The sequence below is a fragment of the Manis javanica genome, chromosome 10 (assembly GCF_040802235.1).
Source record: "Manis javanica isolate MJ-LG chromosome 10, MJ_LKY, whole genome shotgun sequence".
Taxonomy (NCBI): Eukaryota; Metazoa; Chordata; class Mammalia; order Pholidota; family Manidae; genus Manis; species Manis javanica.
In genome coordinates this window covers 25,727,887-25,753,202 of record NC_133165.1, presented here as the reverse complement: position 1 = coordinate 25,753,202, position 25,316 = coordinate 25,727,887, and the positions used below count along the sequence as shown (strand labels likewise).

General features: G+C 62.1%; 2 protein-coding genes and 1 long non-coding RNA gene across 14 annotated transcripts; 2 read left to right on the top strand and 1 right to left on the bottom strand.

Moving 5' to 3' along the window:
- Nucleotides 1-342: 342 nt before the first annotated feature.
- Nucleotides 343-13,883, top strand: TMEM184A (transmembrane protein 184A). 8 transcript variants are annotated; one of them, XM_073214929.1, is made up of 11 exons: nt 343-531; nt 614-705; nt 3,140-3,193; nt 5,147-5,365; nt 7,330-7,495; nt 7,991-8,081; nt 8,186-8,261; nt 8,420-8,511; nt 9,318-9,487; nt 10,027-10,224; nt 10,947-13,883. In XM_073214929.1, the coding sequence occupies exons 3-11, from the start codon at nt 3,173-3,175 to the stop codon at nt 11,180-11,182; spliced, it is 1,269 nt and encodes a 422-aa protein (XP_073071030.1). In that variant the 5' UTR covers nt 343-531; nt 614-705; nt 3,140-3,172; the 3' UTR covers nt 11,183-13,883. The 8 variants fall into 8 exon arrangements, with proteins under 8 accessions (XP_073071030.1, XP_017511821.2, XP_017511822.2 ...); XM_017656332.3 differs by having other exon boundaries at nt 3,074-3,193; XM_073214931.1 differs by having other exon boundaries at nt 379-531; nt 599-705; nt 3,074-3,193.
- MAFK (MAF bZIP transcription factor K) lies at nt 13,879-24,879 on the bottom strand. 5 transcript variants are annotated; one of them, XM_037008661.2, is made up of 4 exons: nt 24,699-24,867; nt 17,424-17,547; nt 17,096-17,175; nt 13,879-16,434 (listed from the first exon to the last, which is right to left on the bottom strand). In XM_037008661.2, the coding sequence occupies exons 3-4, from the start codon at nt 17,129-17,131 to the stop codon at nt 16,003-16,005; spliced, it is 468 nt and encodes a 155-aa protein (XP_036864556.1). In that variant the 5' UTR covers nt 17,132-17,175; nt 17,424-17,547; nt 24,699-24,867; the 3' UTR covers nt 13,879-16,002. The 5 variants fall into 5 exon arrangements, with proteins under 5 accessions (XP_036864556.1, XP_036864568.1, XP_036864546.1 ...); XM_037008673.2 differs by lacking the exon at nt 24,699-24,867 and adding an exon at nt 24,597-24,614; XM_037008651.2 differs by lacking the exon at nt 17,424-17,547 and having other exon boundaries at nt 24,699-24,879.
- LOC140844017 (uncharacterized) lies at nt 18,428-23,239 on the top strand. Its single transcript, XR_012122086.1, has 4 exons — nt 18,428-18,556; nt 18,820-18,901; nt 20,526-20,647; nt 23,106-23,239. It is a non-coding gene; the product is annotated as an uncharacterized lncRNA (long non-coding RNA).
- Nucleotides 24,880-25,316: the final 437 nt, after the last annotated feature.

The following is a 25,316-nucleotide window of genomic DNA, read 5'->3' as shown; positions in this document are numbered from 1 at the left end:
CCGCAGTCCTCAGTGCTGGCTAGGGGCCTGCACCCTGCAGCCCCGGCGTCTGCCCTGCCCCACTGCCCAAGGACTGAGGGGCTTGGTCCAGAGAAGGCCCTCCTTATGCGCTTATGAAATGGGCATCAGACCTCCACCTGCACAGATGGGCCACGGAGGTGCAGCACCCCACAGCCATACCTGGTCAGTGCCCCAGATGAGATCCACGCCTGGATGTCAGAGACTCGAGCAAGCTTGCGCCCCGCTGGACAGGGTGGAAGGGCCTGGCCCAGAAACGGGACAGGGCACGGGCAGGGTGTGGCCTGGGCCACACCCAGGTAGGCAGGGCTGCCCTGGCAGGGTGGGCGGGCTACAGGAGAGTGTTCTGGGCCTGAGGAGAGGCCAGTGCTTCCCCAGGAGCAGTAGGATTGGTTGACCTAGGCTGCTGTGAGGAGAGACAACAGAGGCTGGAGCCCCACCGTGGGCTGGATGCCCCTGCTGCCCTCCTGGGCCTGGCAGCCTGCGGCAGACCCTGAGGGAGCCACCAGGGAGGTGAGCTTCATGCATATCCTTGGGGTGTCCGAGTGGGAGGCTCACAGCTTGAGATTCTGAGTCACAGCTCCTCTGCCTTCAGCCCCTCTCCACCCCAGAGGCTGTGCCCCCTTCCAGGCTCCAGGATGCCACCTGGTAACTAAAAGGGTCCAGAGGCTGGCAAGTCCAGGCCAGGTGAGTGCCCTGCCCCAACTCCACCTGGGAGGGTTCCTCCAGTGCACACCCAGGGCTGGCAGCTCTCTCCGGGGCAGTGGGCAGATAAGGGCAGGCCTTGGTGCACACAGGCCAGGGAGGGGTGGGGGGTGGACACCAGTGGGCATAGCCAGGACAGAAAGCATGGGGGCCTATGGAGGAAGCCCATACAGGTCCCACTGGGCTGACCGTGCAGCCTGGAAGCCAGGGCATGTCGGAGAGACCTGCCCCCAGTGCACTTGATGGATGTGACACCAGCCGGCTGAGGCAGCTGGGTCCGAGCTCTCCTGGGCTGCAGTGGCCAGTGGCCCCCTTTAAGAGGAGCGGGTGGCAGGGAAGCCACTGCCCCGAGTCCTGCTGTGACCAGGGCTGACCAGTCACCAGTGGAAGCTGAGGCTCGGAGCAGCCCAAGGTTTGCCCAGGGTCACACAGGGAGGGGAAGGTGAGGGTCCCCACCCAGTGTGCCTTGTGCCTCCTGGCTTTGGGACCCGGTTTCCTGGCCCTAGTGAGGAACCGGCATCTTGGCCACCAGGAGGCAATGCTCGCCCACCACACGCGGGATCCAGTACTAGAGCTGGGAAGAGCTATGCCCTGCTTTAGGCCAAGAGGAATGGAAGGAATGGCTCAGGGCCCCAGGCAGGTGGGAGCCAGGCCAGGAGTCATCATCCAGGTGTTTCATAGCCTGTGGGACAGTTCTGGAGGGACAGAGGAGGCCCCCTGGGCCCAGCCACTGCCCCTGCCTGCTCTTCTCCCAGCTCCAGAGCTCTTGGCTAACGGGAGCCAGTCCAGCCAGTCCAGCCCTAGGCCCTGCTAGTGCTGAGTCAGCAGCCATTGTGTGGGCCGTGGCAAAAGCTCAGGGGCAGATCCTGTCTGCCACTCCCTGGGCACCAGTGGGAGGGCCAAGGGCCCTAGTGATGTCAACCGAGGGATGACCCCATTGCCCTGTCTGTGCTGGCCCCATAAGGAGAGTTCTTGGCTGTTTGGAGGGACTGGGGGCTTTGCAGGAGCCACAGATGTCCCCAGAGGGCAGGTGGCAGGGCCAGCAGGGAATGAGCTTCACACCAGCAGCAAGGCCACGGAGCCACAAGCACGAGGGGTGATGGGTGGAGGTCTGGGACCAGCTGGCAGGCTCTCAGCCACCCATAACCTGGCTGAGAGCTGCCAGGAGTGGGTCACCTGGCCAGAGCAAACAGTGGTCAGAGGCCATTAATACCCGGATCTGGGCGGGCAGGTCTGTCCTGTGACGTGCTTAGTCAGCGTCCAGCCCCAAGCAGGAATCAGGCTCAGCCGGCTGGGCTACCTCTCCTGTGTAGTGGCCCTGACACCCACCACCAGGGGTGGGGCCTCATCCAGCCAGAGAGCCCCATGGGAGGCCAAAAGGGCAGCCTATTCCCTCCTCAGCACCAAGGCTGACCCTTACTTCCCCAGACCTGGCCCCTTTGTTGCTGTGCACAGCTGGGCACAGCCTGCTCCTTCCCTCTCACCTCCCCACCCTCACCTGGGGTTCTGCTTGGGAGTTTGGGCCCCAGTGGGGACCATGTGGCCAGGGGCCTTCCCCTGAGCTTGGGGCGAGGCAAGGAGGTGGGTCCTGGCCACTAGCCATGGCAGAGACCTGTGTGCCACACCCCATGTAGGGAGGGGCCGGAGAGCTGGAAACTCATATTTACGGATGGAAAAGCAGAGGCCACAGAGGTGAAGGGGCCTGCCAAGGTGGCCAAGACTGTGGGGGACAAAGGGCTGAGTACTGAGGCTGCCTCTGAGTGAGGCTGTCAGGCAGCCAGAGAAGGAAAGGGCCCTCCCCCTGCAGTGTCCGGTTTACAAAAGACACACAGAGTGGGAGCTGGCAGGAAAGGAGGGGGCCGAAGCCAAAGCTGTCTTCTGAGGCAAAGACATTTCCCAGAGTGTGCAAGACATTCTGGAGAGGGGAGGCCTTAGGGCCAGAGCTCTCTGGAGGCCTTCCTGGGAGCAGTGGCTGAACAAGAACACACCAGCATGGGAAAAGGCAAGAACAACCCAGAAGCGACACTGGCCTTGAGCAAGTGGGGTTTCCCAAGAATCATGGACCCTTGGGGCCATGAACCCTGATGTCAGAGGCCCCATGCCCCAGCTTGCTGCTGGCAGAAAGATCAGTCCTCCCCACCCAGCATGCACCTGGCTGTATCAGAGGGCTCTGCCTTTTCCTGCTGAGTCCAGGGTCTCGTGCCTCCCTGGGGCCTGGCCCTGGTGACTTCCACTAGGGAAGTCCTCTGACCTCTAACCACAGTGCTTCCTGCTGTAGCATCAGCCTGGGAAGGACCTAGGCCTCAGTTTCCCCATCTGTAACACGAGTGCTTTCTCTGGGTCCTGCCAGCCCTGCCAGTGTCCCGATATCTCAGTCTTCGCCCACCAAGGTCCCTAAGCTTTGTCACCATGGCAGGGACAGCTGCTGTGGCCATGACTGCCTGAGGCGATGAGAACCATACCCCAGCTGGTGAGCACTGCTCTGCACATGCTGAGCCAACATACCTGCAGATCCTGGGCCCTGGCACGTGGGCAGTGAGGGCTTGGGGTGGAGAGCCACACAGGGAGGACCCAGCAGGTGTGGGCCAGGCACAGCGCCAGCTTCCAGAAGCCCCTATGGAAGGAAAGCCAGCACCTGACAGCCAACAGGCAGGGGGTTTGGGGATCACTTAAAGGGGACAAGCAGAAGGTGCTATCTGAGCCTCAGGACAAGGAGTCAGCTGGGAGACAAGTTGGTGCAGAAGGTTAGCGGCAGAGCATGGGCCAGGCCCACTCGGTATTGGTAGGGGAGGCCCAGGCAGGGGGCTCTCTCCGGGACAGTGTGGGCAGAGGGTGGGGGAGCAAGGCAGTGTGTCCCGGTGATTGACTGCCAGCCCTGGACCCTCCTGAACCCCTCAGGGGCTTTGGACATGCAGATGGGACCCTGGGAAGTCCCCATCCCCACACCTGAAAGAGGAACCATAATTTCAGCAACTCCAGCCTCAACCTCCTCTACCCAGGGCTGAGGGGAGGGTCACGTGGCCTGAAGGACGTGAATGTGCGGTCCCATCAAGGTTACAGAGCAACCCTGCACCCTGGCACCTGTGGGGCACCACCCGCCCGCCTGCACCAGTGTGCGGCACCACCCCCACCGGGGTAGGAATCCAGCCCCCAAGCCAGGGCTGGTCTGTCCTCCCCCACCCTCCATCCAAAACAAGAAATGTTTCCAGGGCGCCTCTGGGGGCTTGGCATTTCTAACTGAGGCGACAGTCTCACAACCTGGATTTACGCCCCCTTAGTACATCCACAATGCTGTGTGACGGCGGCCCTGCCTCCTTCCAGAACATTTCATCCCCCAATTGGAAACCTGTTCCCACTAGGCAGTCCCAGCCCGCCCTACCCACTGGGCCCCCTCCCACCTGTCTAGGGCCCTGGGCAGCAGCTGCCTGGCCACCTGGTGCGGGCAGGTGAGGGCACCTGGCGGTCAGCAGCCTCCTGGGAGTCAGCTGCCACGGAGCAAACAGCCGGGAGGGATAGAGTGTCACCAGCGGCAGGGCACAGGGCTTGGCTCCTCCCCCTCCCCTGGGCCCGCCCCGCAGCCTGAGCTCAGGTGGGCCTCCAGGGAGGGGAGCTGGTGCTGGCCCTCCCCAGGCAGGGACGGCCTCCAGATAGTGGCCTTGTCTCACCCCCAGTGGGGCTGCCAGTGAGGGCCACGTGGCTGCACAGAGACCAGCCAGGCTTCCTGGGCTGCTGGGTCTCCCAGTGCCAGGCCAGGAGCTTCCTGCCTGAGAGGTAAGTGCTGGGCCCAGGACCACAGGCTGGAAGGAGGCGGGAGGCTGGATCAGGGCCCCGAGCAGGGGGGAAGGGAGGCACTTGGTGCCCCAGCTGGATGATGAGCAGCTGACAGACAGGTACCCAGGGCTAGTGAGTGGGCTCGGCGTGTCCAAGCAGGACACCCAGTGGGTTGGGCAAGCCTCAGGGAGCTGGTGGGTGCTGTGCTGTACCCCCGTGTCTGCTGCTGTAGGTAGTGCCAGTCTGGCCCACTCCCCCGACTCCATCCGGGGCACTTTCCCAGATGCCTTTGGTCCCTAAAAAGCGGGCTCCCTACAAGCCCAGGGCATCAGAGGAGGGGACTGCCCCAAGTCAGGTGACATCTGCTCCTGGCGGCTGAGCCCCGGGAAGGAAGGCAGCCCAGGAAGGGCCCTGGAGCTGGGTCCCCGCGCACCAGGGACTCAGGGGAAGTGGACAGGTTGAAACTGAGACTGTCATAGACGGGACAGGGACTGATGCCCAGGGCATCCCTGGATGGGTCCACAGCCTGGAGGAGGGGCCCCTCCAGGCATACCGCCTGGCCCAGCCCCCACTCCCTCCCATCCCAGCTGCTCCCAGCTGCCCCATGTACCTTGCCCTCACTGTTCTTCCGTGTCCTTCCTTGCCCCTGCAGATGACTAATGCCTCAGGGCTCCTGGGAACAGCCAGCGCCCTGCTGGTATCAGCAACCTGGCCTCAGCCTAGCCCCCCACCAGCCATGCCCCCTGGGCCACAGATGGACCACGTGGGGAACGGCTCTCAGGGCACCTCCCGGCTCTTCCTCACCACCACGCTGGCACGCAGCATCTCAGGCATCTTTGTGTGGACTGCCCTGGTGCTCACCTGCCACCAGGTAAGCCCTCCCTCCTGTAGCTCCCCAGGGTCCCCACTGCCCTGGCCGAACCCCACCTCAGGGCAGACATCAGAGGCCTGGCTGCTGCAGGAGCTGTGCCTGGCAGCTCTTAGAGGCAGCATCAGGGGAGGGGAGGGGGCTTTCTCCTAGAACGTGGCATGTGGGAGCCAGGCAGCCTCAGCAGGAGGAAGGCAGAGCACCAGCCATGTGCCAGGCCTCACCCTGTTCACTGAGGGCAGCAGTATTGTCCCATTTCACAGAGGAGAATGAGGCTAGGAGAGGCCAGGGGTCTTTCCCAGGCTCATGCAGCCTGGAGGGGAATGCTCCTCTTACCTCCAGAAACATACCATTCCTTGGAAGGCTGGCAAGGGCTTGGACTTTGCTCTGTGGGGACCTGAGAGCCGGGAGCCAGGACAGAGCTTGGCTGGAGGGGACAGGGCACCCTTCCTGAGGGAAGCAGAGGAGAGAAGGAACATGCCCAAATCCTGAGCCACAATCAGTCCCTGTCTGGGGTAGTCCCAACTGGGGAGATATGGCAGCCCCCCAGCTGGATTGGCACCAGGCCTAAGCAAGGGGCAGTTGGGGTGCATGGCAGCAGGAGGTGTGCCTGAGTGCAGGGGCTGGCTGCCAAGGGCCTGAGAGCAGTCAGATAGCTGGAGGGGGCAGGGAGGACTGCCTGGAGGACGCAACCTTTCCCCTGAGTCTCACCAAACTGTGCTTGGTCTTTGGGACAGGTGGGGGCGGTGCACCTGCCTTTGCATGGAAGCCATGCCTTACTCCTTGGTGGCTGTGCGGCTTAAGGTTTGGTGCAGGCTGTGATCTATAGGACAGGGAGCAGCAAGGTGCAGGCGCTTGGGGTCTGGGGTCAGGGCCTTGGGTTTCTCTCTGTCTAGCCCTGACCTTCTGTGATTCTGGGACCAGCTGTGCACGTGTCTGTGCTTCCTGGGGCCCTACAGCCGGAGGCTGACAAAGCCGACAGAGACCCTGTGGTTGAAGCTCCGAGGCCCCACCCTCCACTCCTGCCCCAAGACTCCCACCCACGGAGCCCAGCAGGACAGGGAGGGACTCAACCCCTTGCTTTTAAGACAGGCAGCTAAGGCTGGAGAGGACAGCAGCTTGCCACGGCCACCCGGCCAGGTAGTGCCTACGCCAGGGCAGAACTCAGGTCCCCTGATGGCGGCTCATGCCGTGCCCTCGCCCTGCACCAGCTGGGGACTGAGTGACTGATGAGGCATTCCTATGCCACCTGCCCCCTCACTGCGCTAGGAAGCTGGATGCACCCAGGCCTCTGACACGGCCTGCCCTGTCCTCTTTCCGCCTGTGCTCACTGCACCTCGGGAAGCCTTCCAGAGGTACCGTGGGAGCACAGCCAGCTGCCTGTGCTTCATCCTCTTGAAGACCCTGTTACTGTTTTTCATGTCCTCATAGAAAACATGGAATATCCAAAAAGGTTTATGGATGAACTAAGAGTATTCCATTTCTGCCGTGCATTTTGACAGGCATAGGGTCCGGCTTGGTTTGCACCTTCTACATGCCACCCTGTATCACAGCACTGCGGGATGTCACTTTGGCCGTGTGACCCCCTTGTGAGGGTGCGCCACAGTGGCTGCCATCTGCCGGGCCCTACCACCACACTTGGACGTGCCCTGCTTGGGTCCAGCCACACTGAGCTCCTGCGTGCACACACCCTTTCTGTAGTTCTGTATTCCCATCTGTTCCATAGGATGAATCCCTAGAAGGGGCCAAGGTTTCAGCCCTTTTAGTGCCCCCATGTGGAATACCAGAGTGCTTTCCGGAATGTCTGTGCCCATTAGGGGCCATGGGTGCCCCTTGGGAAGCTCTTCTTGAACAAATGAATGAGCATGTGAGTGAACCGGTGCCAGGAGCAGGGGAGACCTGCCCACTCACACAGAGGGGCGGTGGTGGCCTGCTGGTCCCCCACCTGCTCCTGCTCTGCCTGACAGATCTACCTGCACCTGCGCTCCTACACCGTCCCCAGTGAGCAACGTTACATCATCCGCCTGCTCTTCATTGTGCCCATCTATGCCTTCGACTCCTGGCTCAGCCTCCTGCTCCTCGGGGGCCACCAGCACTACGTCTACTTTGACTCTGTGCGGGACTGCTATGAAGGTGGGTGCCGCCGGGCTCCAGCTGGAGGCCCGAGAGTGCACGGAGGAGCCTGGAGTCGGGCTGGTGCTGGAGGCCGTGGGAGGGGACCTAGGGTGCTCCTGTGGCCAGTCCTGGTGCACCCCACCCTCCAGGCTGAATCTGGCTTAGCGTGGGCCAGCAGCATAGAATATAAGGCTCCCAGGCTCCCAAGGTGGGGGCTGCAGCCGCGCTGGCCCAGAGCCCATACAGGGGAGATGGGGGAGCCCTAGACAGGGTGGGGGGGCATCAGGATGGCAGGAACAGCTGCAGGCCCCACCCCACTGGAGACACCTGGTGGTGTGTAGCTCCAGAGCTGGCTTGGAGCCCCTGTGAGGGGAGGTGGGCTGTGTGGCGTGAGCTTGGCTTGCCCCAGGAAACAGGCATGGAGACGTTCTGTGGGGCTCTGCAGGGGTCAGGGAACCTCCGTGTGTGGCTGTCAGGGCTCACTGCCGCCCGCCCCACTCTTCTGCTTGGCAGCCTTTGTCATTTACAGCTTCCTGAGCCTCTGTTTCCAGTACCTGGGGGGTGAGAGTGCCATCATGGCTGAAATCCGGGGAAAGCCCATACAGTAAGTGCTCACCTGGAGCCCGCTGGGGCTCCTTCTTGCCCAGGGCAGTGGGTGGTCTGGGCAGGGCTCCTCCACAGCTGGCCTCAGGGACCCCCACCCCGCAGGTCCAGCTGCTTCTACAGCACCTGCTGCCTGCGAGGCAGGTCCTACTCCATCGGCTTCCTACGCTTCTGCAAGCAGGTAAGCAGGGTCTCACTGCCCCTGCCCCGCCCCTCTCCACCACCTCCAGCCACCCGCTGACCACCCCTCACTGCCCAGGGTCCAGGGTGGAGGTGGGGGTGGGAGGCAGCTTCCTGCCCATCAGGCTGGCCCCTCATCCCCCTGCTGCCCTCTCCCAGGCCACACTGCAGTTCTGCGTTGTGAAGCCCGCCATGGCCTTGGTCACCATCATCCTGCAGGCATTTGGCAAATACCACGATGGGGACTTCAAGTAAGGCCAGGCTGCGGTGCCAGCAGGGAGGGCTGGGTCGGGCCTGGAGGGCTCCTGGTGTAGCAGAGGGGGCAGGACTCAGTGGAGAGCTCAGCTGGGGGCCCAGTACTCGGAGAAAGACAAGCCCACCCATCATGCCCTCCAGCCCACCAACCTGGGAAACTGCCAGGGTCAGGCTGTGGCAAATAGACCCAGAGGATGGGACCCTTGTCACACAAGTGCCCAGAGAACCCCAGGCTGTGTGGCCCAAACAGCAGTGGGCTGCCTCCCCCAGCCCCACACTGCAGCAGGCCCCCCTGAAGGAGAGCGAGGCAGGATTTCGGGCAATGGGGAGGCAGGCAGCACCTCTCTGGCATTCCGGAAGGAACCTTGCACCAGGTCCACATGCATGCACACATGTGTGCACACATGCAGGCACATGTCTGCTCTGACGGGAGCACATGCACACACCTGCTCATGTGCACACAGCCTGCTCACACGTGCACACACAGACAGCCATAGGTCATGTGCATACACACAGGTGTGTGTGCATACACACGTGCACACACCTGCCTGTGTGTCCACAAGGCAGAGGCCTGTTCCTTAGGCTGTGCCCAGCAGGTGGAGGGAGGAGCAGGGAGGTTCGTAGAAGGGCCAAATCTTTACCACTGCATTGGGCCCTCTGCAACTCCTCAGCTCCCTGGCCACTTCCTTTAAGTGCCATCTGGCTGCCCCAGAGGGAGAATCCAGGTCTGGGCCACTGCTGGTGGGCACAGCTGATGGGGGGCCAGGGCCACACTTACCCTCTGTACCTGCTCTGTCCCTAGCATCCACAGCGGCTACCTGTACGTCACCCTCATCTACAACATCTCAGTCAGCCTGGCCCTCTATGCCCTGTTCCTTTTCTACTTTGCCACCAGGGAGCTCCTGCAGCCCTTTGAGCCCATCCTCAAGTTCCTCACCATCAAGGCCATCATCTTCCTCTCCTTCTGGCAGGGTGGGTACGCTGCTAGACAAGGTGTGGGGCCTGTGTCCCCATGCCCCCAGTCCTGGGCATCCCCAGGCCCAGCCTTTTCCCCAGTGGTAGCACAGGCTGGTTCCCACCTCAGTGGGAAGCCGTGAACCCTGGGCAAGCAGGCCGCTGTGGGTGAGGCGGACATGCAGAGGGCCAGGAGCCTGCCCCACTGGGCCCCGGGCCATGCTGTGGTCACTCCCAGGCCACACTGTGCAGAGGAGAATGCCACTAAATAGTGACGGTGGGCCCCACACCTGGGTTGGAGAACTCAGAGCAGACATGAGCTCCTGGCTGTCCGCTGTACCTACACTCCAGCTTGGAGGCACCCAGCCCCTCAGAACCTCACTCTCCCCCTCCATGGAGCAAGCCCCAATGGACGGGACATCCCTGGGCTGGCTGGAGGAGCCTCTGAGGGGGCCTGAACCGCCTCCTCCCCTGCAGACCCCACCAAGCCCATGTATCCAGCCTCAGTCCAGCCTCCTGTATAAGGTGGGTGTCTGAGTGATGTCACCATCTCCCAGGGATGCTGATGGCCATCCTGGAGAGGTGTGGGGTCATCCCCGAGGTCCAGGTCATCGATGGAAGCAAGGTGGGAGCTGGCACACTGGCCGCTGGCTACCAGAACTTCATCGTCTGCATTGAGATGCTCTTTGCCTCCATTGCCCTGCGCTATGCCTTCACCTGCCAGGTGTACTCAGAGAAGAAAGAGAACTCCCCAGGTATGCTGGGCCCTGTAGCTGGGCAGGGGGTGCAGCGTGAGGCGGCAGAGGGGACAGCACACAGCACAGGTTCAGGCTGGAGTGGAGCAGGCCAGCCTGGCCTTCCTAAGGGTGCCAGCAGCACCATGTCTCTGTTCCCTATTCCATATATGGCCTGGGGGTGGGGGGTATCAGCTTGAGGGGCACAGCCCCACGGGAGGCCAGGGCCATGGACAGGTGCCGTCTCTGCTGTTGGCCCAGAAGAGGGCAGGCAGGCCAGTAGCAGGGGCTGGCGGGTAACTCTGAGTGAGCTGGGCTGGACAGGCCCAGTCCTCGTGGTGAGCCAGGTGGGTGCTGCCCGAGCCTGGGGTGCTGGCGTACCCACCCAGGTGCCTAGTCTGGCCTGATGAGAGGGGCTGCCTAGCAAATGGCTCATTTGGGCAGCGATGGCCTGTGGCTGCTCCAGTCGGCTTGGAGTGGCCACAGGTGTGAAGGGACCACCCCAGGCTGGACAGAAGATAGGAGCCAAGGTGCTCTGCCTGCTGTGGCCCCTGGAAGGGTCTGGGCTGGGACAGCCTCAGGGTGGGGGGCCTAGGTTGGATTTGGGGGTTCCAGCAGCCGCCTGCTCTGGCGAGGCCAGGACCTGCAGCTGCAGGAGCCCTGTGCAGCCCAAGGGCAGCGGGGCGCAGGCCATGAGCCCCAGGTTGAGAGCCAGCCCCCACCTGCCTGCCGCTTTCCCACAGCCCCCACAGGCCCCATGCACAGCATCTCCAGCGGCCTCAAGGAAACCATGAGCCCCCAGGACATTGTGCAGGATGCCATCCACAACTTCTCACCTGCCTACCAGCACTACACGCAGCAGGCCACACACGAGGCCCCCGTGCCCAGCCCCAACGCCAGCGTGGCCAGCACCTCTGGTAGGGGCAGGAAGAGCCGCCACCTGGAGAAAAGGATGCTGATTCCTGGGGAGGAGCCGTAGGAGGGCGAGGTTGCCTCTCCTGGCTGGGCCCAGGCTGTCCAGGCCTCTGGGAGAGGACAGGGCCCTCACCCACCAGTGCTCTTGCCAAAGGCCAAACCTCTCCTGGGAGCCCTCCTGGCAAGCCCAGGGAGCCCACTTCCATCCTGCCTCTGGCCAGTGGGTCTGGAGCCCCAGGAGGGGGCAGTGGGCTTGTCTGACAAGCCCTGAGACCAGGGCTCATCTGGCCATCAGCTCAGGTGGCCACCATGGGGCAGGGAGCCAGTGTAGCCTCCTGGGTGGACAGATCCCAAGCTGGGCAGCTGCAGGGGAAGACGCCAGGGAAGAGCCAGGCAGCCGGCCCTGGGAGGATGGGAACTGTGGGCATCCGGGCCTGTGAGGTCTACGCAGGGGTCGGGGTGGGGCCTCGCTGTGGCCTCTTGGGTCTGTGGGAGATGGGCCAATGCTGCTCTACATCCCCTCCAGCAGTGGAGAGCCCTAGCAAGCTGCCTACCCCGGGGAGAATGTGCCCAGGGCCCCCTGCATGGAGACTTTGCCGTACGGAACTCCTGGCAAATTGGGTTTATTTGTCCATGAACACCTGGGTTTTCTGGCGACTCATGCCAAGTTGGGGTGTTGTTGGGGGAGGGTCCCGCTGATGCTCAGAGCAGGGCAAGGAGAGCTCACACTGGAGCCCACGTACCGAGACCTGGAAGTCTTTGCTCTAGAAAACACCTGTGCATGGAGCCTGCCACCCCCTCCCCGCCCACATGCCAGGTCAGTGCCCAAAGAGCTTTGAGAGCCGAACCTGGGATGTGGGCCCTGCCCTGCGGAAGCTTCGAAGGGCCCAAGCTGCTAGGGGAGAGGGAGGCCTCTGCAAGGCAGCTTCTGGGGCAGGAGGGCTGGCCAGGGACCTGGAAGCCCAAGGGCCCATAGATGTGAGCGCCAGGGCCAGGGAGGTCCGGTGGGCTCCACCCAGCGGCATGAGATGGAAAGGTGCTGATGCTCTGGGAGACTCAGCAGGGCGGGAACTGACCCGCCGGTCCAGGCCGGAGCATGGTCGCCCTCTGCCTCCTTGCTTCCTGGGCCTGGGGACCTGGACCCGAGGCTGGAAGCCTCTCCCAGGGCCCAGCCAGGCTGCCTGATGAGATGGGCCACCGCCTGCATGTCCCCACCCACCCACCTTGTCATGCCCCCTGCAACAGGCAGGCCCACAGCTGGCCCAGCTCCGACCCCTGCACAATCCCATCAGCAGGTTTGGAGAGGGCACAACGCTCCCCAGAGGCCTGCCAGCCAAGCAGGGAGGTTTTCTGGGGCTGCAGGAGAGATGCCGGGCTCCTCTGTGGGCAAAGGCAGGCAGGGCTGCTCTGAGGCCTCATCAGACAGGCCACCCTGTGGGCCTGACTTGCCCAAAGCTGAGTGCACGGAGGGTAAGTGGGCCAGAGCCCCCTTCTGGAGACCCAGACACAGCGTGGGCTCCGGCTGCAGGGGTGTCCCAGGCCTGGCCTGTGCATGGAGACAGCCTGATCAGGCCTGGCATTTGGGAGGTAGGGAGACAGCATTCACGGAGCACGCGCTGCATGCCAAGGGCGAGGCCAGACACCCCACATACTCAGTCCTCACAAAAGCCCGAGGAAGGTGGCCCGAGGTCACAGAACCAGCAAGGGGTGGCCAGCCCACCCACCTACCCACTTAGTCACAGACATCTCAACCTGAGGACTTGGCAGGCTTTTCTTCCTGACATAGAAGCCCTGGAATGAAATGCAGTCGCCTCTGACGGGGCAGGTGGAGGTGCTGGCCCTGCCCACTGGCCCACCCTCCCCAGGGGACAAGGACAAGGGTTTGGAGGGGCACCTGGCCACCCCTGAGAAAGCGGGCAGGTCCCAAGCCAGGGGGTATCTGACTGGTCTTGGCCTCAGTGTTCTTACCTGTGAAGTGGCCCCCAGGATGCACACCCGAGGGAAGCAGCCTAGATGGCAGGCCAGCGGCCAGGGCGGCAGAGCCTTTACTGACTTGCCAGGAGCCCATTGGGGTCACACCCCCCTCACTGCCAGCTCTGGGGGCCTTCCCAGGGCAGCTGTGAGAAACATCCATGGTTGCCACTGCCAAGTGTGGGGCTCAGTGACCACACAGTGCTGGGCTCATGCATGCTCAGACTTTGAGGGAAGGGGCTTGAGGGAAGGAACTGGCCTGTGGTCACCCAGAAGTTAGGGGCTGCTGCAGTAAGCTCGGCCAGAGGGCAGAAGGGCTTCGGGTTTCAGAAACCCTCGGCATCAGGTGTCACCTGCAGCTCGACCCTGCTTCAGAGGCCAAGGCCAGGGCTGCCCCAGCTGCCCCCCAGAGATGGTGGTACAGGGCTGCTCATCACAGAAGGCCCAACAAGGCGGCAGCACCAAGGACAGGGCCCTGCCAGGTGCTCACTTGCGGCCACTGTGCAGGGTGTGGCTCTTCCCCCAGGGCAGACCCTGTCCCTCAAGCCCTACAAGCTCCAGCCCAAGGAAGGGGGCAAGGCCTGGCCCACCACAGGAGCACACCGCCCAGCAGAGGGGCCCCTCCCGGCCAGAGGGCCTGGCAGCTGCAGGTCAGAATAGGCACTCATTCTGCCCAGCACACAGAAAGCAAGCCCTCCCAAACGTGGACCCAGGGCCTACTCAGGCCGCTCTCCCGGTGAGGGCTCTGGGGCCTGGGCCCAAAGCACCAAGTAGGCAATGAGGTGGGTCTGCAGCCAGAAAGTCTTTATTGCAAAGGTACAAAAGGTCACAGCAGAGATGTACAGCAATAAATTAGGTGGTGGCCATGAGGGTTGCAGGTGCTCGCCATGTGAGCAAGGGCCCCGGCAGAGCGTCTCTCCTCAATAACTTACGTCACGACAAAAGCAGCACAAAAATAAATATGGAAATTAAACCACGGAGCTGCCAGAGGCGAGGGGCGCAGGCTATGCTCACACAGGGCCCTCCGGGGAGGCAGAGGTGGCATGTGGCAGGACAAACCCACGCCCCAGGCCCCTGCCTTTTCTTAAATAAAAACCCATATATTAAATCGTGACAATGAAATCTCAATGGTCTCAACGGGAGAAGCATGTGGGAACACGCTGGCCTGCCCTCCAGGGCCCCAGGCCCCACTAGGCACACTGGGCCAGCGCCCAGCACTGCCAGCACGCTGCGCAGAGGGCGGGGGGAGACAAGGGAGCGGTGGGGCCTGCATCCCATCCGCAGAGCCAAGCCAGCCCCAGGAGCCAGGCAGGGGGCCACAGCCACGCACCTGCCGCACTCAGCAGCTCTGTTCCATTAAGAGATTTACAGTATCAAACAGGAAAAAGGTATGAAAATCTGTACGATAAAATGTGTATATACTTTTATATATATATACTTCTTTCTCTTAAATATTTCCCGTGGTCCTTATTGATATCCAATGTGGATTACCTGCCACGACCGTGGTATCAATAGCTTTGTTACACACTGGGCCTGTGGCTCCCTGCGGGTCCAGGGCCCCAGCCCTCCGTCTTCCCCCAGGACCACAGTGAGGCTGCTGCAGAGCCAGAGGCTTTCAGTCCCTCCTGACAGCAGGCGCATGGGCAGGAATGTGGCCCTTGGGGCCATCTGTCCTTGCCCACCTCCCCTCCCGGCTGACACCCATGCCTACTTGGCAGCCTGCTCTGGTCTTACTGTGGGGTGGGGGTCGGCCAAGGGAAAACCAGGAGGCAGAGCCAGCAGCTTCCAGCCTGTGGAGGGGCGGGGGCAGCAGCCCACCCAGACAGCAGCCGGGGACCCACGCCCTGCCCCAATGGAGAGCCCCTGCCCAGTTCTCAGGGACAGGAAGCCCCAGCAGAGGTCACTGAGGTCATCAGGGGCTCCACATGCCAAAAGGCAGTGAAGGTTCCAGGCCAGTACCCAGCCCTCATCCTCTCTGCCCAACAGACCACCCAGGTACTCCTGGGAGGCCAGTCTAGGCCTTGCCGGCCCGAGCCCACCTTCTTGCCCTCCTCGTCCTGACCTCTGCTGGCAGGACCAGGGGCAGCCAGGCGCCCCCGCCCCATGGCTGCTCCAGAGGCCAGAGCACTGCCCCCCACACCTGCCCCACATAGAGCATGTCCCTTCTGTCCCACCATGCCCTCCCTGCTTGGAGCTCCCCCGGCCAGCCAGTCACTGCTCCTCGGTGGGCTCCTCAATCCCAGAGGGAGACCTCACAACACTCGTGCACCTCCCTGCCCCAGAGCTCCCGGGACCACGTGTGATAGCTGCTCCTCCAGGCCCCAGGCTGCTGGCACACCCGTGTGAGAGTGGGCGTGTCCCCCTGTACACCCACACCCACACCCAGGCAAGTCACCTCCCTCCACCTCATGGGGCACGGGCCTCTGGCTACGGATAAAGCAGGATCATGGTGCATCTCAACACCAGGAAGAACTGGCTCCCCTCAGGCACCAGAGCTTAGGGCAGGGAGGAGGGTCCTGCACCAGCTGGTAGAGCAACACCGCAGGGACAGACACCTGGGCTGGTTGGCTGGCTGCTCACGGGAAGGGTGGTAGGCGGAGCCCCTGCCGTCCAGGCCACAGGGCCAGGGACCTTCTGAGGGCCCTCTCCTCATACAGCGCAACTCCCCCCAAGCAAGACACATGTCCCTTAACACAGGCAGTCAGGACAGAGCTGGCAAGCCCCAAAGTAAGGCCAGTGCATGTGCGCGTGTGAGCATGTATGTGCGTGTAGGAAGGCGTGCAGCACCCGGGGTCACAAGACCCCACCTTCATTTGGCACCCACAGCCTCGTCCTCACTGGGAGCCTGCCTGAGTCTGCTCCCGACCCTCTGCTGAGCACGGGACAGGGCCTTCGGCCAGCCCCGGGTGCACACTAGGAAGCAGCTGAGAACGGCACAGAGGTGGCAATCTCGGCAGACTTGACGATGGTGATGACGCTGGTGGTGGCCACCTTTGTGGGTGCCATGGACCCGCGGGCCACGGTGCGGGCGAAGGTCTGCAGGGCCTCATACTTGGAGCGCAGGGCATCCAGCTCCAGCTTCATGCTGCTGTTCTCACGCGCCAGCTTCTCCACCTCCTGCTGCAGCTCCACCCGCTGCCGCTCCAGCTCCTCCTTCTGCGTCACCCGCTTGATGCGGCAGCTGGCTGCGTAGCCCCGGTTCTTAAGAGTGCGCCGCCGCTGCTTCAGGCGGACCACCTCCTCCTTGGTGAGGCCCCGCAAGTGCTGGTTCAACTCCCGCACCGACATGGACACCAGCTCATCGTCGCTGAGCACTGGGGCGTTCTCGCCCGCCTCCTTCTTGACCTGCAGGGGCCACGGCACAGGGTCAGCGCCAGGAATGCTGGGCTCAGGGTGCAAAGTGGGCAGCGAGGAGGGCTCGCCACAGTGACCCTGGAGGACAGCTTGGGGTGTCCACTCTGGAGTAAACACCGCATGGATAAGGGCCTGGTGCCAGCATCAGGAGGCCTGCATCCCAGGCTGGCCTCAGCCCCTCTAGCAGGGAATGGGGCCACACAGTGAATGCAGGCTGCTCCCTGGTGGGGGTCTCTGGCTACACCCAGCCATTCTCCAGTCACTGTCAGCTGCCCAAACCCTGTGAGGCTACAGCTCCCATGCGTGTGGCCCTCTGTGACTCTCCAGCCTAGCACAAGACTGATACAGGCAGGTGAGGGGTAAGAGGCAGCCTGCGCTGTGGACAGCAGGAGGCGGTCCTAGGAGCTGAAGCACGCCCTTCCCATGGCCCTGTGGCTCTGGCCCCCTGCTGGGCATGGGGGAATGAACACACCCTGGCCAGTGGGCACTTGTCCCCACCCAAGCCCCAGCCTGGGAGTCACCTTCCTGGGTGTCCTGGGACCGTGACCCTTGACTGTCTCCACCTCTCCATGGCACTTCCTCCAGCCAACAGCCTCTCCCTATGGAGAGGCCTTTCCCAGGCCTGCACCCCACCTCCCCCCACCCCGCTTACCTTTAATGCCTTGTTGGGCTTGGGGTTAGTCGTCATAACCTGGGCACGGGCACCGGGACAGAATGGTGCAGGAATCCTGACTGGGAAATCACAGAACACGGAAGCCGGCCAGGTGAGGTTCTAGGCAGGGACGGGGCATGACCCGCGGACGAGGACAGCCCCACTGCAGAGGTGCTCAAGAAGCCTCCTCCTCCTGACAGGGTGCCCTGAGGGCGAGGTGGGGCCCAGCCCTCCGCAGGGCTTCCCAGCGGGCACCCTGTCCAGGCCTGGGCCTCTGCCAAGCCCACCCCCAACTCCTGCACCAGCCCACAGAGCAGCCCAGACCCACCTGGGCCTGGATCTCGGCAGCCACACGGCTGTCCCACGCTGCCCCCCGCCAGGCCCGTGCTGGAGGCGCCAGCACCACAGCTGCTGCTTCCTGTTCTGGTTCCCCTGAGCTCAGATGTTTGCACCTGTGAGCACAGGATGCCATGCTGCAGGGCCCTGGCGCATGGCCGCAGAGCCCCTCCTAGAAGGCGCACCTGCCAGATGCCCTGCTGCTCCAGGCCTGGCTGACTCCTCACAGGAGGGGCCCTCAAGGAGCCCCTGCCCCACCAAGCTCACCCCAAGGAGGGAAGGGTGGGGCCCTGCGCCTAGCCCTGCCCACCCCAGCAGACCTGCCTCCGCCTTGGGCAAGCAGCTGTGACGTCACTGCCTCCACCGAGGCCACCCGCGGCCATGACCCGGGACCCACAGGGCAGGGGGCTCCCTATGTCAGCCAGCGGACAGGAGGTGGGGAGCTGCCACCTCAAGAGCTCAGCAACTGTCTGGCAGGAGCTGTCTCCGCTGCCCGCCCGCCCTTCTCATTTTCGCGTCTGCATTGTGTCACACATTCTAATCATTCATGAAAAAGCCAGCCAAAGCATCCCAAGCATGATTCCCCTCTGATAGTTGCCATGGCGACCTTGGGAAGTAGCCAACCCCTGATGGTCGCCATGGCAACACAGAAGCCCACAGCAACAATGGCTTCAGGGGGGTCAGTGCAGATATCACAGGTTGTGGGGCAGGAACAACTCCCGGGAGGCCAGAGGGAATAGGCACTAGGCTCCCTGCACACTGTGCCCCTGCCCTACAGGATCAGGGCCTGCCCCCCATGTTCCAAATGCCAGACGAGGTAAACTGAGCAGACAGCATCAGAGAAACACAGCCGGGGGATCTTCAAGCTGAGATGGAACCCCATCAAAGCCCCATCTCGCAGGAGCAAGGCTGGGGTGTCTCTACCCCACCTGCCCACACCTGCAGTCCTGGGACCCTCGCGGTAGTGCTACCCTGCCTCTGACGGCCACCCAGCCCTTACTACCAGAGGCTGCAAATGCAACAGAGAGGCTCAGCACCCAGGCCTGTGGACGAGTCACCCCTTTCAACCCGCAGCTCTCCTGGTGCTGATGCTGGAGGCCGGAGAGCCGGACAGCCACAGGCCAGGTAGGTGTGACCACCAAGGACCCCGGGCTTCTCTGCACCCCTCACTCAGTTGCGTATGTGTACCTGAAACATACACACAGCAGTCTGGGCGATCCTAGCAGGGAGGCAAGAGCTGCTTCCTGACAGTGGCTTGACCCCCAGCATCTGGAGGGGACCCAAGTGCTCCACAGCCCCACACTGCCCTCCGGTGCCTGTCTAAGCTGAACTAGAGAGGCCCCCTGCCAGGCAGCCGGGAGAGCCATGAGAAACTTTTCTATGTCCAGGTGGGGCAGCAGTGTCATCCCAGCTCACACTCAGAGCACGTCAGCACATGAGGGCCTGGAGCGGCCAGGGCATAGCTGCGCGGTGAGTCACCATCTGTTTACAGAGCTGGGAGCTCACATTCCCACAGACCCAAGGCCCCTCCCACCCTGCAAGGCCCTGCTCCAGCCCAATGGGAAAAGGCAGGCCCCAGAGAAGGACCCCGACCAGAAAGGGCTTCTGTGCCTCAACCGGAGGTATGCCATCTCAGCAGGACTCAGGCACTTGGCACAGAGGCACCTCGGGGCCCCGTCCACTATGACACTGTGATGGGGAGCCGAGGGAACCAGCACGCAATTGGGACTGGGCCTCAGCACATGTGGGCCCAGCCCCCTCCTTGCCACACAGGCCCCAGAGGGTCAGTCACCCACACCTGCAAGGTCAAGGTTGCCTGTGCTCAGCCCCACGTCAGCCAGCTCTGAGCCCACCTGGCCTTCCAGGGACCCAGAACCACAGACGAGGAGTCTCAGCAGAGGCGGGAGGAGAGTGGCCCCAGGTCCTGCCTCTATGAGAGGCACAGGTGGGCTCTGACCTCTGGGGACTTTGTTTAGTCCTCAGACCTTCTGTTTAATGAGAATATCATGGGGACAAAAGCAAAAGGTAGAGCAGGGAACCACTAAGTGGTCCTCTTCTCTCTAGGTCTTACTCTCCTCTTCTGAAAAACAAGGGGATAGGAACCAAGAAGCCAGTGATACCAGGGAGACCCTAACTCAGGCCCATTCCCAATCCCCAGGGGGTCAGACCAGTGCTGGCACCCCCACCAGGACCTGATACCCAGAAGAGGTGGGCAGGTCACAGACGGAAACAGCCCCGTCCCATGGCTCCATGCTCAGGAACACGACCCCGCGACCTGGGCAACCCTGTGGCCTGGGCATCCTGGGCTCGGCTTCTCCCCCTCTTTGGAGACCCACTCTGTGGGGCTCTCCACCAACTGCTGAGCATGGTCCCCTCAAAGCAGCACCCTGGTGGCCTGCCCAGGAGCTGTGGACCCAGCCCAGGATGGAACACATCTCTACCCAGAACACAGAAAACACAGGCAGCACTGACCTAAAGTCACTCCAAACCCTGAAGGCAAGAAATGTGACAACTCACCTTTGGAAAGAGGTTCAGAGAACAATACCATACCTACGAAAGAGTTCGTAAAACTCATCTTAAAACAACTGCCCTAAAAATGGGTATCTGGGTACCACTGCACCTGGGGAAGCTCAGGGCCCGCAGACCGCACATGGGAAAGACTATCTTCTGAGACTGGGTTGGAGCCCCCCTAGGGCCCAAGACTGCAGCTGGAGGGTCAGGCCAGGCATAGCGCCCCCCAGAGCCGGGTTCAGCATCAGCATTGAAGAGCCCTTCAAAACCTTCCCAGAACAGCCAAGTGCCCTGTTCCCTCCATGGACTGACAGGACTTTAGCAATGCCATGTGCAGACCACCCACACTCCTGGGGGCTTTCCTGAACTCCAGCAAGGTCGCCTGGGTTGGAAGGCTAGTACCAGGCTGGCCCAGAACGCCAGCTGCCTACACTTTTCACCTGCCGAGCTGAGTGAGGGCAGTGACGTGGCTCCACAGCCCAGAGGCGGTGCTGGTCCAGCAAGGCTGCACCGTCAACACTTTAAACGAACACCTTTTAGGCGACTATTTTTCTAACCAAAGACATTGGTTTTCAACCCACAGCCAGGAGCTTCCTTCTGACATACATCTAAACAAGGGTAGCAGGAAAGATCATTTCCTCTAAGAGGAAAGGAAGCACCCAAGCAGGCCGGAGTCTGCTCCTGAGACTACATCATTTGGAATGAGTAAGAGGGAGCCGGGTGTCCCTCCGTCTGGGTTCCATGAAGAACAGCAGGGCTGCTCTGCCCAGGAGAGGCTGGAAACTGTCTGTGGACATCCTGGAGGGCAGGGCAGGTAGCCCAGGTCAAACAGTCCAGGACTGCCTTTCCAGAAGAGACCTTCTAGTCACTTCTCACTCTCCAACTCCCAGCTAACACCTACTGTCCACCCACCATGTGACTTAGCCTGTCGGGGCGACTCACGGTCCTAGCCAGCACCAGTGTGCTCTGGCCCTCAATGGGCTGTCCCCAGGTTCGGGGCCCAGGTGGAGGACGTGTTCTCCATCATAAAGCTAGGTGGCTGCTGGGAGCAATGACCCCACCCAAAGAGCCCAAAGTTCAGACACTCCAGCAGAGAAGGTGTTAGAGTCTCAAAGGGCTCCATTTCTTACCGAGATTGAACATTGAACCACTAGCCTAGACCATGGGCTGCATGTGTCAGGAGCTGAACTCGCACCTAGCAGGGTGGGCCCTCAAAGAACACCAGCACTGTTGAGTGTGGAGAGGACGTGACCGCCCCATCCCTGCTGCCCCACTCGGCCTCCCAGTCAGCTGGTAGAGGGGTACCCCTTCCACCCCATTCTCCCAGGTCTCAGGATGCCAGACCCAGGAGGGGGGAGGGGCAGGAGGACGAGGAAGGCAGGAAGGGGCTCCACCCTCGAGGGCAGATTTCTGCTCTGGACCGCAGGGCAGCAGCTGACACCCTGACAGGCACCAGCACCAAAGCCAGAAGCCACTGTGATGCAGCCACCCCTGCCCTGGGTTGGGTGCTGAAGGCCTTTCACAAGTGACCCAGGTCAAGCACCCTCCCAGCTGGTGGGGCCACACAGCAGGCACCTACCTGTCAAGCACAAAACGAGCTGACGTCTTGGTTCAGCTGAAGACAGGTCCCAGAACAAGGGGTTGGGGGTTCCCTAATGCCCCATACACTCTGGGCACTGAGCACCGATGTCCACCCAACTGCCCTCAACATCAGGGTGCGACCTGCAGGTCCTTGGTGGGCACCCACCAGCCCGACTCACACCCAGTTTGCAGGCTAGCCCTGGCTGGCTGCCCTCCCGCCAAGACATGACTGTCTGCCTGGCTTAGAGGACGTCTGGTCACCTTGCGTTTGCAGTTTGAGGAAGCTGTGTCATCCTGGCTATGTCCAGAGGTGACTCAGATGGCTGCAGGCTGACAGGCCATACAGCCCTGGCCCCTCACTCAACACCCCAGCTTCAAAGTGGGGCCCCACTTCCCTCCAACCCCTCTGGGTGGCCCTTCTGCCTCCAGGTTCCCCTTTGGGGTCCTGCTCTCTTCTCGGCAGATCTCACGCTGCCCAGGGTTTCAACTTGCCCCAATCACCACATCCAGCCGGGATGCCCCTGGAAAACCCAACAGCCTACACACTGTCCAGGCCCCAGGGATGCGCCCTCTGCCCACACCTGCCCTCGTCCTGCGTCCCTAGCTCAGGTAATGGTCCTCTGCAGCATTCACACAAAAATCCCCGGCCTCGCCTCTCCTGCCATGTCCACTCTCTGGGCCAGACCTGCTGCCCCACAGCACCGCCCCGGCTCAGGCCCCTGGCTTCTCCCGTCTGGACTCTGATCTCAGCCCCTCAAATGCAGCTCCCGAGGCAGGCAGAAGGACCCCTGCTCAGAATCCCTCCTGAGCCCCTCCTCAGCCCCCAACTCCTAGGGCCACCTGTTGCACTGCAGGTCTCCTCTGGCTTCTCTCCCAGTCTTGTCCTCCATTGCCCCCTGGCCTCCTCCCTCAACCCTTGCTCACCAGAAAGCCCCCTCCTGCCTTCCCTGTGATGGGCGGCTTCACCCAAGCCCTGATCTGGTCTTTCTGTCCAAGACCTGCCTCCCTCTCAAAGACACCTTCCCTACATCCACTCCCCTGAGCTCCTGACAGGTAAAAACCAGGGGAAGCTCCCCCGCCAAAACCCCTCAATACCCCCTTGCCCAGAGCAGTGACAGGAAGCACAGAAAGGCAGGCAGAGCCCTACACGAGACCCAATACTTGGCTCTGCCTCAGGCTTGGTTTCCTCCTCTGACATGGGGTGTGCTTGTGGACTATGTGACCCTCGGGTTCTTTCCTATCTGCTCTCAAATTCCACGATTTTAAAATTACACTTTCAATTTCCTGAAACTGTAAGAGGAAACATGAGGAGTCTGTGACTTATAAAAAGCAAAAGTAAATACAGGAGCAATGCGTCTCCCATTAGCAGTGAGCAGGGAGGCGGGGAGCAGAGAGGGTGAGTCACTGTTTACGGCTCTGAGGAGCAGCACAGAGAATGCTCCCAGCTGGCCGGGGTTCCATTTTCCGTGCGGACTGGACCCTAAATCCAGAAAGTCCACTCCAGAAACCTTTAGACTCAGGAAGAGCAAGACACAGGCAAGTATTCCAGGCTGCCCAAGACCATAAACAAACTGCCTTGCAGAGCCGGGCAGCAGAAGGGCACACGGTAACAGACACCCGACGGAGAGTGGTCAGGAACACAGCCTCCCTCAGCAGCAAGCCCTGGAGCTGACATCCCCCAGCAGCCTCGACTCAACTCCCATTTTTAGCAACCACCTTAAAAGTAAGCAACACTGAACTTGGAAGTGGCCCTTTAAAGTCCAGCTGTGCTCAACCACAGAAAGCAAACGTTCCAGAAAGTCTCACGTTGTGTGTTTAAATTAATAAACATTTTATTTTGGAATAATGAGGAGCCAGTTTTAAGTTCTAAAAGCAGATCCCCTCCCCTGCCCCCCCACTGAGCTCAAACTTAAACATTTTTCCTGAATTAGCCATGGAGGGAAATTCTCATAAAGGTGTCAGCTACTCACAATGCAACAGGTTGTAGGTGTGACCCACACACCTGCAGAGGCCAACTCTAATTTCCCAGTCCTTCACCTGCTTAGACTTTTTAAGAAAGTGCCATCTCCCCTGAAGACATCGGGCTTGGAAAGCCAGCCAGCACGTGGCACACAGCTGCCCTTTATGGGAATACCTGTGACAGAAAAACCTCACCGATGAGAATAAAGGGGACAAGGAAGGTGGCTGGGCAGGCAAGCCGCGCTGGCATGGAAACCCACTGACTGTCACGCTGTGCCGGGCACGGGTGCACAAGTCACGGGACCTCCCAAGGCCAGGCACCTGGCAAGAGAAGATGGGTGAAGGCTGGACAACTGCTGAATGAATTATTAGGTGGAAGATCCCATTTTTGCCTTGGCTACAAGAGCTGTTCCTAAAGTAAACAAGAGCGTAATCATTAACACAAGGTAGAGAGCAGGGAACTTCCAGTAACCCAACTGCTCCACGAAAGTGTTGTTTGGGAAAAGATGGCACAACATGAGGCGAGTGGGAATAGGAGGGAGACACATAGGAAAGCTTTTTGCTTTTCCTAAGTGTACCTGGGTGGACAGCCGCACACCTACGATCCCTTTCCCAGGCTCGGGGAATGTGGATACAGGCCGGCGGACACACTGCCTGTTTCCTAAGCTCGGAAGAATCACAGAAGAACCGCACTGAGAGTTAGGAGAGAGGAAGACCCCCGCTCACAAATGAGAAAATGACGCCCAGCAGGATTTGGGGGAAGTGACACGTTCGCCCTGTCCACTGTCCCGCGAAAAGCTTTCACACGGAGGCCTCCCTCCAGGGACCGGGACAGGTTAGCTGTTTGAACCTGATGGGGGTCCCAGTCTCCTCTTCTGGCTCTTCCCCGGCGCGGGCGGGGCCGCAGGGCGGGTAGCGGCGGGGCCCCAGAACAGGCCCGCCGCCACGCGTCCCCTGCACGTGGTCGCCGTGTGCGCCCCCGCCTTCCCGCTCCAGGTGGGCCGGCGCAGACCGGGCCGGGCAGGTGCCACCCCGGGGCGCCCACCGCCTCTCGCTCGACGCGGCGGGGGTCGGGGCCGACGGGAGCCCCGCCCGCGCGCGCTCGGGCGCATACCTGACGGCAGGTGCTCCGTCGCGGTCCCGGGCGGCCGGGCCCCGCCCCTGCCCCGGCTGCCCGCGCCCGCGCCTTCGGCCGGGCCCGTGCGGCCCTCCTCACCTGGCGGCGCGCGCGGGGCGCGGGCGCGCGGCGGCTCCTCGCGGGCACGCGCTCTCGCGGTCTCGCTCACTTTCGCGCTCTCCGTCGACTGCCGCCTCCGCCGCGCACTGGGGTTCCGACTTCGCGAAGAACAGCAAGTCCCCACCGCCAACCCGCCCGCCGCCTGCCCGGCTCCCCAGCATCTGACACCGCTTCCGGGATTGGCGTCTGGTGCGTCACGGCGCCCCGCCCCCGCGGCCCCGCCCCCGCGCCGGCCCGATGCTACGCCCCCGCCCCGCCCCCGAGGCCCTGCCACGCCCCCCGCGGCGCCCGTGGAGCGCAGTTCCGGACCTCGCAGCTTCTGGCCGACCCGCCAGCCATACCAGCCCTCAGAGTCCCCACTAGGGCGCTGCCAACCCGCCGCTCTTCCAGCGCCCGCCCACCTGTGCAGGCCCGGCGGGCTGCACCTGTACCTGCAGGTGGCGGCAGGGGTCCCTCTTGGGAACCGCGGCACCCCGTTTCCCACTACAGCGCGCCCTCTCCACGCTGGGGGACCCCACGCACGGCGACCCCGCAGCCTCCTCGGAGCTCCCGGGTTGGCCCAGCTAGAACCGGCGTCTGGGGAGGGTCCCACGGGGG